General features: G+C 39.3%; 1 protein-coding gene across 3 annotated transcripts; it reads right to left on the bottom strand.

Moving 5' to 3' along the window:
* Positions 1–1,692: 1,692 nt before the first annotated feature.
* Positions 1,693–17,319, bottom strand: LOC107314384 (actin, alpha skeletal muscle B-like). Of its 3 annotated transcripts, none has more exons than XM_015863544.2 (9): positions 17,025–17,319; positions 13,845–13,990; positions 12,165–12,293; positions 8,587–8,697; positions 6,460–6,544; positions 5,113–5,274; positions 4,612–4,803; positions 3,482–3,663; positions 1,693–2,668 (listed from the first exon to the last, which is right to left on the bottom strand). In XM_015863544.2, the coding sequence occupies exons 2-9, from the start codon at positions 13,971–13,973 to the stop codon at positions 2,525–2,527; spliced, it is 1,134 nt and encodes a 377-aa protein (XP_015719030.1). In that variant the 5' UTR covers positions 13,974–13,990; positions 17,025–17,319; the 3' UTR covers positions 1,693–2,524. The 3 variants fall into 3 exon arrangements, with proteins under 3 accessions (XP_015719030.1, XP_015719031.1, XP_032300932.1); XM_015863545.2 differs by lacking the exon at positions 17,025–17,319 and adding an exon at positions 14,423–14,524; XM_032445041.1 differs by lacking the exon at positions 17,025–17,319 and having other exon boundaries at positions 13,845–14,034.
* Between the last annotated feature and the right edge of the window lie 1,026 nt (positions 17,320–18,345).

Here is an 18,345-nt window from a genome sequence, read left to right as displayed (position 1 = left end):
TTCTCACAACTTCTTCTGTACAAAAGGAGGCAATGAAATTGTGAGACCTCGTAGTTCCTTGGGCACTGATCAGCAAGCTGTGATTATATACTGAAAGGATATATTAAAATGTAAACTGGAAAATTAAATATCTTTCATTTTTAATATTCAAAGTAGGACAAGCTGATTATTAGCAAAATAAAGGGATTTTCACTTTGATGTTACTCAGGACTGTAAAAGTAACTGAATGCCAGAGATCTTTATAAGGCTGCTGAACATCACACCTATAAGAGGTTGAGATAGAAACGCAAATTATGTTGACTAAAGGTCAGTTAATAGTGCTAAGCCTAGACATAGATGATTTACTGTCAGTTTTAGCAGCAATTACAAGATCTTTGAGCAACACAATAAACCTTAAGCAGTTCAGAGGCGAGATGTTTGCTGTGATCTACAGATGACTGAGAACACATGAATAATGACAATGTGAACTGCCTGCTATTCAAGAGTAGTGAAGGCCGAACCTCTGCTTATGCTGCACCGAGATAGATAGTTTTAACTTGAAGAAGAGAATTACAACCTTGCAATGCAACTATGGAAACGAAGGCAACCATCTTCCTGGAGGTTTGCATTCCACCCCTTCCTATACAAGAATCTGTGCAGCAGAGACCTCCATTGCAGAATACAGCACAAGAAGATTTTGTGCATCAGACCAATATTCTCTCTGAGCTACCTGGTTGCATCGGAGCACTCAACAGGGAGCAGATAGATGCTACTCACCAGAAAATTCACAGTGAATTGACCATTCACTGCCCTTAGCTACAGCACTCAGGCACAGCCCACTGTGCTGTCTCCAAGGATAACAGAAACTATTTACAACAGCACTGGATTCCTCAGTGCTTTTGAAATGCTGGGGCCCTTAAAAAAGCACTGTTATCAAAATGAAAGTAAATTTATTTCTGTGAAAGGTAAACACAGCAGCTTTTCTTGTAGTTTAGCCCAAGCAAGTTACAAGAAGAGGTCTGTAAATAAAGTTCTTAGCTTTTCCCCACCTTTGAAAAGGGGGCAAAATTGTCTTCATTGGTCATGTGCAACAGCTTCGGGAGGCAGCAATACAAAATGCACTGAAGTCCAAGGAAGACAAAGAGGAAAGGGAGGGAGGATATGCACACATTGTCCGGTTAGTGGAACAGTTGTCTGGGAGTCAGGAATTTGGGATTTGGTCCCACTCCCACCCCCAGCACATTAGGGTGCTTTGGGCTAAGCTCCACATCCTGAAGCTTCACTAGTGGTCATTTATTAAAAGACAACCAAACAAAACAAAAATCATGTACTACTACTTCACAGCGCAGGAACTTTAAAGGTTTGATTTAAATCATGAATGACATCAAACCCTACATCACCAGCAGTCTGAAATCCAGAATCATATAGAACACACTTTCCTGGTACCTGAAACAGTAAAACATGATCTCCACAATTTGATTTAATTATCATTAAAATAAAATAAAAAATTATGAACATTTCTTATCCAGGAAAATGTAAATTTTTATGGAAAGTGTAAAACAATTCTGTTTTCACTTAAAAATTATTTGACTAGAAAACTCCAAGGAAATGAAACCATTTTCATAATAAAATTAAATTAGAACTCAGTAATTACTATTTTATGTATAACAGATAAAGCAGACTCTATGAAATTAATATATGCCACCATCAGCCTTACATGGATAATTACACTTTTATTGATCCATTAAACCCAGAAGATTTTAATAACATATTTAAAAGGTTATTATTTACTTCGTAACCATTAGCTTAGCATAGCACAGATACAGATAAGTAAATGAAATATCCTTTGACTGCCCAGTAAAAGAGATGAATAAAACAATATGAGAACTAAGTTAGCCTGTTACTTGTATGTGCAAATGTCACTGTAGCTTGTTGAAACTCACTGCTGTTGGTGAGTGGTGGTCACAGGGAGACAAAGGACTCCTGCCAAACAGTTTCAGCAGACAAAGGAAAGACACCCATATGAACACTACCAAAAGACCACGTGCACAGTAGTTCCCACATAAATCCTCTGTATCCTCAGTAAAATAAATCCCCTTAGAAAAATCCTGTCTGCCACTGAACTGCACAAAATAAGCTACATATGGTTCCAAAATCTTTCAACATGGGTGAATTAGTAAGAATCCCATACTACTTACATTCTTCAGACTTACCCCCAGTTAGCAGAAACTAACATAAAGCTGTAAGGTATGCCACCTCCTCCATATACAGCAGTTAGATCCTTACAAACTGGGGAGAGGGAGTTGTCTACAAACTGTGCACTATAATTGTTGTTATTAACCTTGAAAAACAACCATCACTGAAACATTAGTCTTGTTTGAGCATTAAAAGCTTAGAAGTAATGTCCTAATTCATATGACATCCACACAGTGTGCTTTATTGCAAGTAGAGGAAAACCAAACCAGGATTCACTCAGAGTGAAGAAGAGCAGGTAATGCGTAGAGAAACAGCACTACTTATCACAGAGAGCACCCAAAGGAAGTATTCAAAAGCATTTGCGATGGACAATAGAGGGCCCAGCTTCCTCATATTCATCCTTACTAATCCACATTTGCTGGAAAGTGGAGAGTGATGCCAATATTGAACCCCCAATCCAGACAGAGTATTTACGTTCTGGTGGTGCAATCATCTAGAAGAGAAGTGTGATCTGTCATAAGTAACGTGGCAAGTGGATAACACAGTAACATTTCTTTGGATGAAATAACTAGGTGAAAGGCATTGTTCCAATGCAACTCTAATGAAATAAGCCATCTGAGGGGCTGAAAGGCTGAGAGGCTTTCTGCCTTCCAACTCTAGTCAGTAGAGATTACCATCAGCAGAATGAATAAGTGGCAGCCCACAAAATACCCACAAAAAATTTACAAATGAGAAAGAATTTCAAATGTAAGAGATCAGTATAATTTGATCATAAATAAACACTTTCACAGGAGGTCCAGGTTTTTGTTGTTGTTGTTGTTGTTTAAGAACAAAGTAGCTCTTTATTTACAAGGCTGGACACACCAGCCTTGTATCCCTAGCTAGATGCTAGACATTGGGCTGCTTCTTCCCCATTTAGCCAGTGCTAAATTGCATTAGCTCTCCTATGCTTTAATTACTTAACTAAATTTCAAATTTATTAGTGAACAGTTAGCCTATTACTGAAATTTCTTTCATCCTTTTCACTACTAATGGCTTTCACTGATGGCTAAACTTTGAAGCCTATGATACTCCCAGTAACTTCTCAAATTGCTCATCTACCCATTGGTATTTTCAGTTCTATCCTCTCAAATTCCTCTTTCAATCCTGAGTTAGCTGGTGTAAGGAACAGAGGGATAAGGCCACCTGTCTACACCCTCCTACCATAAGGACTCCTGATGCAAGACCTGAGCACTCAATCAGACATTTTAAATTTGCTTATAGGACATAATTTTCCAATGAAAGAAGGGTAAGCACTAAAAATTACCTTAATCTTCATGGTACTTGGAGCCAAAGCTGTGATCTCTTTCTGCATACGGTCACCAATACCAGGATACATTGTGGTTCCTCCAGAGAGTACATTGTTGGCATATAGATCCTTACGGATGTCAATATCACATTTCATAATACTGTTGTATGTAGTTTCATGGATGCCTGCAGACTCCATCCCTGTGTGAAAAAGAAGTTTTCACCATGTTATTTCTTTTTGTTCCTGACAATTTATTATTATTAATCTGGAAAATAAAAGGAAAGCTCACAAATCCAAGCTTATTTCCTTCATCTATCTCCCTTAACAAGATTCCAGAAGCTATGGAATAGCTTCAGATAGGAAGGAGATCGAGGAGTCCCATTACCACATTTCTGACAATAAGCATCCTTTAGCACCAACTGCAATCCTTACTGTACTTCTGGTAAAGAAATTCCTCTATCAAAGGGAATTTCTGTAAATCTCACTCCTGTCCAGATACAGAACTTGGAGCTATGTTAATGCTTGGATAGTTTGATTTTCACATAGAAGCGTGGCTAGCTTTGCTGCTCTGTACAATGGAAACAGTGCCAAATTGCCTACAGACATTTTGCTGGGTCCTCATGAGTGCAGTCTGAGAGGGAAGTGGGAAATTAGTGAGAGCAGGATGAGTTACCACATAAAGTGCCAACATCCACTGAGAGAATGGGAATTTTAACACTATAGATAAAGCTACTGGAAAATAAAGTTTGGTTTTATATTATTTATTTAAAGATTTACTCAGAGATTAATATCAGAAAATTATAATCCAGATGCTACTTCTGTTTAAAAACATTATCAGCACTGTGTGGTTATAGATCAGTCAAGATAAAAAGCACTGATCTTTCAACAGTCCTCCAAACATCATCTTAAAACTTCTACTGCATTCATAAAAGTTTGAAACTGCCTTAAAATTCTCATACTCTAAAAGAACAGAGATCTTTCTGAAGCAACTTCTAAAGAACAAAATAACCCAATAGAAGCTGCACGTTTCTAAGGACATCTGAGGACAAACATCTAGGATCCTACAGCTGTGAAAGTTTCCTGTACTTTCTGACAAACCACGCTTTTTATATTCTGCTAAGTCCCTAGAAAGAAATGTCCTGTCTCACCTATAAAGGATGGCTGGAAGAGAGTTTCTGGGCATCGGAATCGTTCATTTCCAATGGTGATGACTTGTCCATCAGGAAGCTCATAGCTCTTTTCAAGAGAGGAGGAGGAAGCAGCAGTTGCCATTTCATTTTCAAAATCTAAAGCCACATAACAAAGCTTCTCCTTCACGTCCCTCACAATCTCCCGTTCCGCTGCAGAGAGTAAGTTTTTAATAAACATACAGTGCAACAGATTGAACACAGACATTCTCATGCACAGTTCCTTAGGGCCAGGGCAGCCAAACAGTTCATTGGATTCTGATCTCTCTGACATCTTAACTAGGTTACTTCTCGTTTGCATTACCAAATTTCTTTCATATGCTGATAAAGATGCATTGTGTTACCAAATACTGTAAAGATCAATTTTTACTGGAGATACGGTTTTTTATGCATATTGCCAGCTTAATAAGAGAACTACCAGAACAAATATAAGAAAAGTGCATACAAAATATAGCTCATTACCAGTGGTGACAAAAGAATAGCCTCTCTCTGTAAGGATCTTCATGAGATAGTCAGTCAGATCTCTGCCTGCAAGGTCCAGCCTCATAATAGCATGGGGTAAGGCATAGCCCTCATAGATAGGTACATTGTGTGTGACACCATCCCCAGAATCCAAAACTATCCCTGAAAAGAGAAAGTAAAGGAGAAGCTGGATATTTTCCACTGATACAGATCCTCTACATTCCTCATTCTAAAATGAAACATGCAGCAACAAATAAAGACGATCACCCAATTGCTTCTGTCATTCTTATTACAGAAAGAGCTCACATGTGAGATGAAATTGTTAGCTCAAACTAAGCAACCGTGTCTGTGAAAAGACATGTAACATTCAGCAACTTGATTGTATTGTTCTTACTGAACAGATGCTAACAATAACGATCACATACGGAGCCTTTCATTTCAGAAGACTGCTAGCGCTTCACAGACATGAAATAGTATATAAACTGCACATAAAAATCTGTCTGCCATTAAAAGAAATCATTCCATGTGGGAAGATGTAACCATGGTTTATCTGTCTGCAGATGAGTCAATTTCCTATTCAAGAATGGAAGTGAGTGTATGTTTTCCACTCAAAATGAATAAAGCATTTCTGATATCAAAGATGCATATAAACAGTCAAATTTTAGACATGAAACAAGTATTTATAACAGTTTGTAATTCCTGTAGGCTGTTGATCCTTTTATATAGAATTATACTGTTGCACCAGGCTACGTAAACAGATGTATTTTAATTTTTCTCAAAGCATATTAAGACTAAAAGGATACTAAACAGTAATTTATTGTCTTGATGTTTAATCAGATTCTAAATAGCAATAAGAATAGAACTACATGCTAATTCTAGAGCAGATGCGCTAATTAACAGCAGACATCAGGTTTGGTGATAGACATTCAATACTTAAATTTTGATTTAACGACTGAGCACTATTTATCTTGTATGGGGAATGGAGCTTGACAATACAAACAGATGTAAAGTAAGAAGGAAATGACAGGTATGGAACAGCCCAGTTAAGATACAAACTATTCTCCATGCTGTGCAACTAAGGGCAGTATCAAGTTGTACCATCCACCTGTTCACATTACTGAGTAGTTGTGACTTGATAATTATAAGCAGAATAACACGAGGCCTATGCCCACACCCACCCCGAAGAGCAGAACAACCAAGAAGCACTTGCATGGAACTGTGGAAGGCATTTTTTTCTCCATATAGGTATTGATTCCTCTTAATAAACAGCTGCCATGCCACAGCAAAGTAGTGCATACATGCATAAGCAAAGGACAGGCAGACAACATGACTCTCAGACAGACTCACCAGTGGTTCTTCCAGAGGCATACAGAGACAGCACTGCCTGAATTGCTACATACATGGCTGGCACATTGAACGTCTCAAACATAATCTGTAATCAAGAATTCACAAATCTTTAGCAGCTACACTTAAAAGTATCCAAAGAGACAGCAGAACAACTCTTTCTGATGTGGTGCTGGAACTGGTTGCCCAGAGAGAATGTGGGTGCCCGCTCCCTGAAGGTACTTAAGGCCAGGCTGGATGGAGCCTTGGGTAGTGTGATCTAGTACTTGATACAGCAGTTGGCAACCCTGCCTGTGGCAGGGGGGTTGGAGCTTGATCCTTCAGATCCCTTCCAATCTAAACCTATGATTTTGTTATTTTTTTAAGACAACTGTGGCTCTTCTATGAATAGCATGCCATTTTTTCTTTAGGAATTCATATAAAAATCACTGAAGTTGGTGGATACCTTTTAATGAACCTCAGACTAGATCAGGTTGCTACTGATAATATTCATTAAAGGCAGTGACTCCGGATAACTTTTTCACCCCCACTGCAACAGTGTAGCAGTCTAAAGTATTTATATGTAAGTTAAAAAATTCACAAAAACACAGCTGGAAAAAGAAAGGAATAATCCATTCTATTCCTAGTTCAAGGAAAACCTGACCATTCCTGGCACAGCTTTTGCTCTGTCTCAGAAATTCCTCTGCTAGAGCTTTCAGATTACTCTAGCAATCATATCTAGTGAAAGACGAACTTCAGGTTTCTTTTGGTGCATAGCTAAAACCTCACCTGGTTTGGCTTAAGCCTATGTCATCCCATTCTGTCCCCAGCAAACACTTTTTTCTCTTTATGGTGACTTCATATCAGAAGGTTTCTCACCAAGGTATAGAAGAGGCTCCCCAGGGTCCCAGGCTGTTGGAATTCAAGCGCATCTGGACAACATTTTCACAGAGTCTGATTTTTGGGCGGTCCAGTTGGACTTAATGAAACTTGCGAGTCCTTTCCAACTTACGACATTCAATGTTCTCTCATCTTGTCCCCCATCTTCTCTACCCTAAAAAGCTCCAACTCTTTTCACTTTCTATGTCAGATAATCTGCATTTTTTAATCAGAGCAGATGGAATATCTTTTCTATTCAGCAGGGCTCCAGCCAGAAACAAACAGTAAAGGCTCACAAGGAAGCAGCAATATGGACAACCATATGGGATTTATTCTTCCTTAAACTAGTGCCACCTACCCCACGTAATGCCACTCCATCATTAATAGTACTACTATGACCACATCTCACCAACCCATCTGGGAGAAGTGTAGAGCCACTGGAATCAGGGAGTTGCATTTAAACTTTGGATTTCATAAGCTAATGCCTTTGCCAGTGAAGTCTATTTTAATGAAAAGTTTGTTGACAATTAAAGAATATATTAATTAGATATTTCACAGTTAATTGATGCAATGAATTTAATACATTAGGTAATAAACCGTAGGCCTCTAAACAAGATTTATCATTACAGCATAATGACAAAGAAACAGTCCCAGACACGTGTAATGTATAAACTACACTTTCTGTTTGCCATAAACTAGGTTTTTCTTATGTTTCATTGTTGTGCGTTATCCCCCAGAAACGTGTGCTGTCAACCTCACTTCTTAATTAGAATATTTACACTGTTCCTGAATGGATGCATAATCTTTCTATTAAATATAAGCCAAATGTGTGCACAGAGGGAAGCTCAGACCTACGCTTGATTTTCCCATGTGATCTTACTTCCATATCTGTATGTAAATCACATTTACTTCTAGTTACATCACTAGTCAAACACACAATATGGACTTCTGACCATACTGAACTTTGAAGGTCTATTTATGGGAGGTGCTAGCCCTAAGTGATTATCTTTCATATTAAGAAACCTGAACACTGAGGACTATTACACCATGGCTTTCTGTATGGTTTTCATGCAGAAATTATCTGCAGCGCAGCATTTCCTAGGGGTGTGGTGGAGTCACCATCCCTCGCAGCGTTCAAGAATAGACTAGATGTCACACTGAGTGACCTGGCCTAGGGCAGTGGCAGGCACAATTTGACAGCCAGCCTGCGTGATCATAGTAGTCTTCCCAGCCTTACTAATTCCATGATTCCCAACTCGTGGCCCACCATACCTGAGTCATTTTTTCACGGTTGGCCTTGGGGTTTAATGGGGCCTCAGTCAGCAGCACAGGGTGTTCCTCTGGTGCAATGCGGAGCTCATTGTAGAAGGAATGATGCCAAATCTAAAATGAAAATTGCTTCAGAAAAGTGATCATGAAATTATTCCTTCTGTCCACAAAACACTACGCAGGAAGATTTCAAATACTGTCCTAATAAATTTTCTATAGATACGATAAAATAGAGAAAAAGCATGCAAGAGTGAAGCTGCCAAATGTTGCCCTGTTTTATTAACCAAAACCACTGGGTTTTTACCATATTGAACAACAGAATACGACCTACACAAGGGAGCCCTGCCAGCCAGGATTCCCCACACAGATGATGGATCATCCTCTCTAAATGGGAACACTGCTGCATTTCCAGCCTCAGTGCCCTGACACTGGAGCTGAGCCGAGCACTGAACTGCCAGTTCTGGAGAGATTTCTCCACTTCAAGCTGCGTGGAGGCTGAGATCCAGTTGTAAGCCATTGCCAAGACAGTCTGTATAAATCTAATTATTTCCACAGAAATGAAAAGTTGTTTTTGCCACAGCTATTTCATCCTGTAGGCCCTGAATCAAACTGTCACTGATCCCAAGTAACTGCACTTCTCAGTTTCTGTGAATCACTGTAGTGTTGTTCACACTGGGAGGTGCTACCTGTACCAACAGTGCTGGCTTTGATTGTTCTCCTGACCCATCAAGACTCTTTTTGTCTGAGGACTGACTATGAGGAACTCAAGGGATTATTTTCTTGATGTCAGCTCAAAGAGAGATTGTTTTGTACCACACTGAAATATTTTGTTCATCTTCTCATGTAATTCTTTCCTCCACTTCTTTTTTTCCTCCATCCTTTTAATCATATTCCAACTTCGTCCAACCTAATGAACTTGTTTCTGAGCACAAAGCATCAGCTTCACGGTCAAGTTTACTTGATTAATCTCTTAAAAAGTACTATTAGGCTCCAGAATTAGCTTAAGCAGAAAAAAAAGATCTAGGTCCGAAGCACCTACAAGAAGCACCTACATAATTCCAGCTCAGTGCTGGAATTACTTATTAAGGAAATTATCTCCTAGAAAAAAAACACATACCATCTCAGCCACTTAAGTGTAAACTGAGATGTTTCCAGAACTGGAACTTGGGGCACAGGCCATTTCCACTTGGAGGCTGTAGCAATTGGACAGAATGGGAAAGGCTTTACAACAGAGGTCATGATGACAGAAGTACTGGTGTGATAGAAAGGTGCTATAAAGGAAGGGAAAAAGACTGCTCACCCATAACAGAAGATCCCAGGTTTGCAGGGGAAAGCGTCACACCAAGTAGGGATCTCCAAAAAGAGATCCTTCCTCAGTGGCAGTCAGCCCTTAAATGAGGTCTAAGAGAAGTGCAGCCAGGCTGCACCCCTTCCAGTCACACAGCTGAATTGCCTTCACCTGTGCTCCCAGGGCTGACTGGGTTCTTTCCCCAGGTGCTCAATCAGTGCTTCAGGCCAGGACTCAGCAGTTATCATACAAAGCTTTAGAAAACAAAGTCAGAATAATGTTGAACAAAACAAAGTAATTGGTAAAATAAAGAACAATATACGTCATACAAAAGGAGAAGGAAAACACCCCAACTTCAGATAGGAAAGGAGAGAAGGAGTTGTGCATAATAAACAGTGCACTGAAGATTTCAACAGTGTTAGTAAGAATGGACCCTGCTGAAACTTCTGGCATTTTGCAAGTTTTTCCTCCAACCCAGGCAGCAGTAGGTGCTGCACAGACCATTAGATTTGATCTAATGATAACAATAGTGGATAATGATATTCCACAAGAAATGAGAACAGTCCCCTGTTAATTTCAACAGGTGACAGGAATTAAATTTAAACAGCAGGCAGAACGGCTAAGAGAAATTACTGAAGAGGGATTATTCCAACACTTAAACATTTATGTAGCTATGAGGGCCAGAAATCTCCCCACTCTAAAGCTTCCCCTCCCATGTGCTGCCAGCTTGGTAGCTGCAAACAAATTAACGGTGATGTACAAAGGCCTGTGTTATCATCCAGAGAAAAACAAAACAGTCCCAATTTGAATATTGTGAACTGAAGCACACCAGAAGATGAATGCTTTGCTTCATTGCCTACATGTTCTGTTCCTGATTCACACAGATGCCTGGGCGACCCGCAGCATCCCCACCCGTGCTCCCCCTCACACATACACTCATCCTTTCTCATTCACTCGACCCAGTCTTTAGGTGACCTCCTCTTATTGTCATGCGTTCATGGCTGGGCACTACACTGTTAAGCCTTTGTTCAAATTTTTTGTCACATTCCCCAGCAATTTCCTCATTTCTTCTACTGTGCAGCATTTTAGATAGCCTGCTCCAGCATCGAGCATTACCCAGAAAGCAAAGACCAGCACGTGCTCTACACAGGACAGATTTGGTTGCAGAGACAACTCACTGAGAGTAAGTAAACCTTTTCACTCAACACAGAGAGCAAGAAAATTATCAGGAAGAATGATATAATGAGAATTATATTCCCATCTATTCTACACCATAGAAATGAAGCACGGTACCTTCCCAGGTAGTAGTGAAATAATGAAATGCAAACACTATGCTTCCATCTAGAGGAGTAGGTGGGCAATTCACATCCAGACATGAAGTCCCATTGCTTCCATGTTAACTTCAGTCTATTCACCTGGTACACCCCATACTACTGGTGTGAGTTTGTGTCTGTGACACCACAGCTGAATTATATGAGAACACACAGCTGAGTTGTTGCCCTGCCCTTAAGCAGACACAGAGTACTCCCACAGGCTCAGGTGCTCCCTGCAAAGACCAGGATGCATGCAATATGAGAAGGACTTTGCACAGTAAGAGAGCCACGCTGCACTACCATGCCTGCTTCTGGGCACAGAACAGCACCCTTCTGCTGCCCAAATGCCAGGAATGCAGCAGCTTCATCACCACACTGGTATTAAAGCTCACTGGAATCAGCAATGGGAAAACATGCTCCAGGGAAAAAGTCCTCTGCTTAGAAAGCTGGTACAGGAACAGGAAGCACAAATCTGGTCTTTGTGAAGTAACTGGCAGTGAGTGCATTCTATGCAATACAATCTGTGGGCATCATGCATGGCCCATTCATGTATGCAGGTACTGAGAGGGGAAAATCATCCCATCACCTCACAGGTTTCAAAACCAGCTGAAGTAACCTTCCTTTAAGTTTCTGTTACACCTCTGATGAACTGCAACCTGAGTGTCTCTAACTTTAGTCAATTCCAATCAGGTCATACCAAGCTCTGTTTCAGTTTGAACTTCAGGAATGAAAATATGTATAAAGTACTTGTCTAACATACCACAAATACCTGAAGAAAAATGTTTACTTTTTAAAACATCTCCAATAGTGCTAAGGCCTGATGAGCACTGGACTCCTGTACTGGTACACTGCACCACCCCTTCAGCTGTACTGAGATTTCTTCAAGGATTCCTTCAAGGACTTCCTTTGGTTTGCAATAATGGAAAATTCTTTGTCTTTGATGTAGCTTTAAGAAAATTACATTAAAAGTAAACACCCACCTTTTCCATGTCGTCCCAGTTGGTGATAATTCCATGCTCAATGGGGTACTTCAGTGTCAGGATCCCTCTTTTACTTTGTGCTTCATCCCCTACATAGCTGTCTTTTTGACCCATTCCAACCATAACACCCTGCAAAGTATATTGTTCTGCTATTAGTGCAGCATATAATGCATATCACGCACAGTAAAAAGAATACTGTCTAAACCTCATGTGAAACACTGTATTTACTGCAGCTACAGTTGGCCCACAATGTACTTCACAAAGCCAAACTAAAATGTGAATTTATTGGTAACCACTGACTGCACCAACTCCCTCAATAAACCCTCCAGGAAGCCCAGCACAGCTGCAGAAACGAAGCTGGGGTCTTACACCACGCACAGCAAATGCCTGTGTAGAAGCAATACCTAGGAAGACACCAGTAAAACCACGGTATCTCCAGGAGAGGTGGGTACTTCAACATTGCAAAGAATTATTTGAAATTAATTGCAGATGAAAGGGAGAGAAGATGGTTTTGGCTCTAAAGATGTACTTCATATATTTGCTTGCACTTTGTGTCCAAGCATTTCCACTACTGCCTTTCAGTGGTGAGATCGCTCTTTGCCAGTAGACCACTTAACAATGCAGGTAAAATAATAAACATTTGAAAATCTGCATTAATTAATGCTCTTTTGTGAAACATATATAAGAGATTTTGTAAAAGAAAACTAACATGTTGAATAATAGTTTTATTAACTTTATCATGCTTGCATTAGGAAGTCCATCATTCTCTAAATATAATAAGACACTGGGTACAACATTATTCAGCCAATACTAAAATATATGTATATATATTTTGTATATATATATTTAATTTTGCCATGGATAATAACTCAGTCACTGAAATGTTTCTCTGTGCAAAATGACACGGCAGCTCCAATCACAATTAAAAGCCAGTGAACAGTTCTAGAGGTTAAAGAATGGACATGCTTTCAACAACTGACATTTAAACTTCAATAACTCATAGAGGTGATCAAAACACATTCATTAAAAAGCTTAATATTTTATGCCTGTCTAAACAGGCTTATTCAGTGTGGCAAAAGAAGACAGAGAACTTCAGGGAAGGGGTTATACACCTCAGAAAATTAAAATCTGACTCAGATAAGAACAAAATCAATGAAAACTGGCAACTTCTAATTTTAAAGGAATGGTTAGAAAACTAATTAAGCAAGCAAGACCTTTGTCAAGTTCAAGAAAAATCACATTCATCTTTTCTAGCCTTGCTGGAGTTGATTAAGAGATGCGGTAGAGATCTTTTTCAGACATTTAATGGGCACTGCTATTGTTTAATGGAACAATAAAAGGACCTTACCACTATTATTCATTTGGTTTCTTGTGTTAGCAGCGTTCTGTCTTTTATGTTTGTATTGATATAGCAACTTTTTTGGGTTTTCCTCCCATAAGACATCTCCACATTATTAAAACATTTGTGTTCTTCTACAGTCAACATTTTATAGTTGAAGAATACCTTTCCCAAAGGATTTGGAAGCCCATTGTATAAAAGATATGTAGATCAATTACCTGGTTCTTAACAAGCTCAATTCCCACAAAGACAAATAGGAGATTCACCTGAGTAATCCTTTATCACTGCCACGAGTCTCACAAATGCGAGCAGGCAGCACTTCCATTTCTGTACCAACAAACCTGATGTCGAGGGCGTCCAACGATGGATGGAAACACAGCTCTTGGAGCATCATCTCCTGCAAACCCAGCTTTGCAAAGCCCAGACCCATTGTCACAAACAAGGGCAGTGGTTTCATCATCATCACACATAGTGCCTCAAGTTTGGGCTGCAAAATAGTAATTTGAAAGAGTTGGGGGGAGTAGATGGAAGGGAATGGGACAGAAACAATTCCCCATCTTTAAGATAGAATACTGCTCTAAAGCAAAATGATCTTAGAAAATAACAAAACTAACTACCAAACTCTATGCTAAAGGCTCAGTTCTGGAAAACACACTAAGTATCCACATTAATTTCAGCTTGAATGAATTTTAGTGAACCAAGTTATCAAGGACTAACTCAGCCTCCATTTCCAAAAGGGAAATCTCTGACATCCCTGTGATACTCTATTAAATGACTTGGCGACCACAGAATGGGTTCAGCTAACAGATACACATTCAGCCCTACAAGAACTTCAGCAAGCAAAACTCCATCTCTTCCAATGCTGAATTACCTTCTAGAAATCACATTTGTTAAAAATGAATTAATCATATGCACCCACCAGTTATAACCTTAGTGCTTAAGTGGTAAATAAGAACTCCTGAACATGAACTCTTTCAAATGCTGCTTTTGTTCCCTCTAATGGCATTTTCAGCTTTGCCTATTTCCCAGAAGGCCACCATTAATCTGAAGAAACAACTAAAAATAACCCCCACAGAAACTTTAGGAAAGTGTCGGCTGTGTTTTTAAATGACAGCTACTCTGTAACATTAAGTGCTGGTGAGAGGACCCGTTCCATACTTGTAATGGTAAATATCTTATCAAAGCAGCTATTCTGGGACATAGAACAAGTTGTGGCTGGCACAGCCAGCCAAAAATCAACAAAACCACAGCAGATGGCCAACACATCAGACAGTGTCCTGAACTCACTGAAATCCATGGCAGGACTCCCACTGAGGGAGGGCCCGAATTTCACCAAGACTTCTCTTTCGGACTCCTTGTTTATTTTTAGGGCTGTATGACCGCCTCTTTAGGCAGTCAAGAGAGAAGTATTGCACTTTTCTTTTTCTGGCAACTTCATTCAGTGAGGAAGAGAACTTTAAGAACAAGAAAGGAATGAACGAGAAAACAGAACTTATCCCACTAAGTCTTCAAACAAGTATGAGACTTTAGATGGCATTTCAGTTCCATATAAGCAAGTGCCATGCATAGGGGCAGCTGCAAGCACTGGCTGAGCAGACAGGAACACATGCATTTATCCTAGAGCCAATTTGGTCTGCCTGATCTGTGGGGCTTAAAACAGCCTCATGCTTTTCAGAGGGCCACTGCAATAATACTGAAGTCCTTGGATATTTAAAAACAAGGTTTTCTCACAGCAGCCAATGACTGTGCACTGATAGGATTCTCTACCCCTTCTGCATCAAAAGAATAAGGTCCTGGTGTTCACTCCTTCCCCATAGACTTTATGGAGTAAGATCACAACATATGATTGATCAGAACGCTGCTAGATGAAATGGAAGCATAATTTGAATACATGATAATGCAGTTATTATAAAATAATAATAGCTTTAATTGATGTTGATATACATATGATTCCTTTGCTCATAAAGAAGCTGAATATTTCTAACATGTTTGCTTATAGCTTTAACTAAGGAATGTTTAAACATTAGTTCCAGCAGGTGGTATTTGTAAATCTTCATCCACACTGCCACAAGCCTTTACTTACTTCCAAAATCCTAACAAAAAGCCTTTGAAAAATGCAATAAGCATCTTCCAGTATTAAACATCTTTACAGAACAGATCCAGATTTTGACTCCAGCAATGTGAGCCTGAACCAGAGCAACTTTAGTTCCTAAATACAAGAACTACATCAGATAAAATGCTTCAATTTCAAATAAGAGAAGTTAGAAGTAGAGACATTCTTCACAGCTCTGATAGTTCAGCACTGATCGTTGGTTCCAAAGGCTGGATACAACAAAGATTAAATAATCCCCAAGGAGAAAAAGTAATATTCCTATTAACTCTCATGTACAACACTTTATGTGCAACTGTGAAAGGAAAAATAATGTCAGTTGCAACCATTCCCCGAGAAACAAAATTCACAGTGAAACCCCAATTCATCTCTACAAGCCAGATATTGGAGTGCCAGCAGTTATTCAGCTGGTACTTATACTCAGTATTGGTTAGATTCCAGACAGGTCACTGAAACTTTACTAATAAAATTAATTTGTTCATTTCACGCTTAAAAAAGAATAGTAATGATCTTTCAATACTTATCATTACTTAGTCATAAGGTAAATGTTAAAGACTACTACTTAAATACACAAAAACATTCAAGGACAGTCATGCTTTGCAGCTGCTGTTTAATATTAAACAGAATAACATTATTCTGTTTAACAAACAGAAAATTTCCTATTTGTTTTTATTTGTTCCTGCATAATGCCTGGTGTCCAGAGAGCACTATTAAAGTTCTAAATTGTACAGCATGTTCTGCATTTTGTATGCATATCCAGCACTTGTCAAATAAAAGTCCTTGTTGTCTATGCTGTTTCAGAACTGACAAAGGACAGATGCCTGAACCATCTAATTCCCTCAAACTCTCGAGCCTCCATGTCTTGTGAATGCCTTCCCCACATTCATCCTCCCCTGCCCCTCAGTGAGTCGACCAAGTGTAGGTAACACTGAAATTAATACAGCCATCCATTCTCAAGACAGTACTCCTTTAGCACCTTAGCTCCCTTAGGACAGAACACTTTTACAAAGTGTTTAATACTTTAGCACAAAATGCTGTGAGAAAACTAAATGTGATGGAATACATTCACCTTGTGCTTCATCCTGGTTTGTGTCACAGCTGCTCGTAACTACCTGTTCAGCCTGTACATATAGATTCTTCTAGGCTTCAGATAAAGACGGTTCCACTGCATACCACTAATCTTTCCAGTGATGAGAAGCATCTACATGTCCTTACAATCACACAGTCAAACCTGAACTGCCTTACACTACGAGTCCTGGAATTCCTTCAATGGCTGAGGCAAAGAAGCATCCAGGAGCACATCATGGAAATAAGCAAGTGTACACATATCCCCCAGAAGATCTCAAACAAAGTGAAAAGAAGTGTTAAAATCATCAGCTGTTAACAGGAGAAGCTCTCAGGGAGTACCTACCTGGGAAACAGTGATGGTCTGTAAAAAACCTTCGTAAATGAAGTGATCTCACCTTCCTTTACATTTATAACAGCTTCAGGAATGGAGTTCACAGAATATCTACATGTGTCAAGCCATTTTTGGAAACCCTTTTTTTCAGTTTGTGCTTATCACTGTGACAGCACAAAGGCCTAGATAAATTAGGGCAGGATTTCCATTACCTCTGAATCCCCTCCCACTTGCTAACTTGCTATGCCTCATGAGAAAGGATTTTTATTTTCATTAAACCCCCCTGAAGACAAAAGCCCTCACACCAGGTGAGCAAGACTGGAAGGTTCTGAGGTCCAGCATTGTCACTGGAAACCATTCTACTTATTTAGAACACAAATACCTAAGAATAGCTCGTTATCATTCTTGTTAGCAGCCATCCTGAAGCAGGAGAAGTCTTGCCATGTACAGTTCTCACGTTTCAACTGTACTTGATGTTTGTTTGTGTGGCACAAAGACTGAAAATAGCTGACTTATCTCAGAATTTCAATGACACTGGGGCTTAAAACAGGGACTGAATCAGCAATAAGCCATCCAAAAGAGATGAGCAGTAATTACTTCACACACAAAAAAGAAAAGATATCAACTACATTGGAATATACTGGATTGGGAATCCAGACTATTAGTAGACTAAGATATATTACAAATTCACCATAAGAAGAAAGTTTCTAGGCTTTACCTTCGTTACCTAGATAATTAAGGCCAGTGATATTTCCCATTCCACATCACAAAAGAAAACTTCAGATATAATTCAGTAAATGTTAACCCTGCAAACATCAACTCTCAACCTATCCCCCTTTCTCCCACCATGTGACCATGCACAGTGGAAGACAGCCATGTACAAAAATCCTTGTAACACAGGCAGATAATTTACTTCATGAATACTCAAGTCTACCTTGTAAAACTGATGGAATCCTTTGATTTCATATTCATTACCTTTTCCCACAGTATTTTAGTCTAGTTAGGAAAACAAATGGTCTTATCTTCTTGTGACTTTATGTCTACTCTCATAGACTTGGCTTATTTTGAATGCATCTCCATTTTATACAGGTATGAATGGAAACACAGACAGAACAAACAATGAACAGCACCGAGAGTAAAAACAACATTCTAGCTTCTAGTCACCACAGCCTTTGCAAATAATCTGGTTTTGTACCTACAGAAACTGAGTGCAAATCCTCTGCTTTTCATAGCCTACCAGTTGAAAATGCAACAACTCCTCATTTGTAATTCAAAGTATATAAGATATGTAAGACCATAGGTTTATGAGCCTGAAGTTCATCTGTTGAGCAGC

The sequence above is a fragment of the Coturnix japonica genome, chromosome 5, assembly GCF_001577835.2.
Source record: "Coturnix japonica isolate 7356 chromosome 5, Coturnix japonica 2.1, whole genome shotgun sequence".
NCBI lineage: Eukaryota > Metazoa > Chordata > Aves > Galliformes > Phasianidae > Coturnix > Coturnix japonica.
The sequence above is the reverse complement of the archived record's forward strand: the minus strand, read 5'-3'. Positions and strand labels throughout refer to the sequence as shown.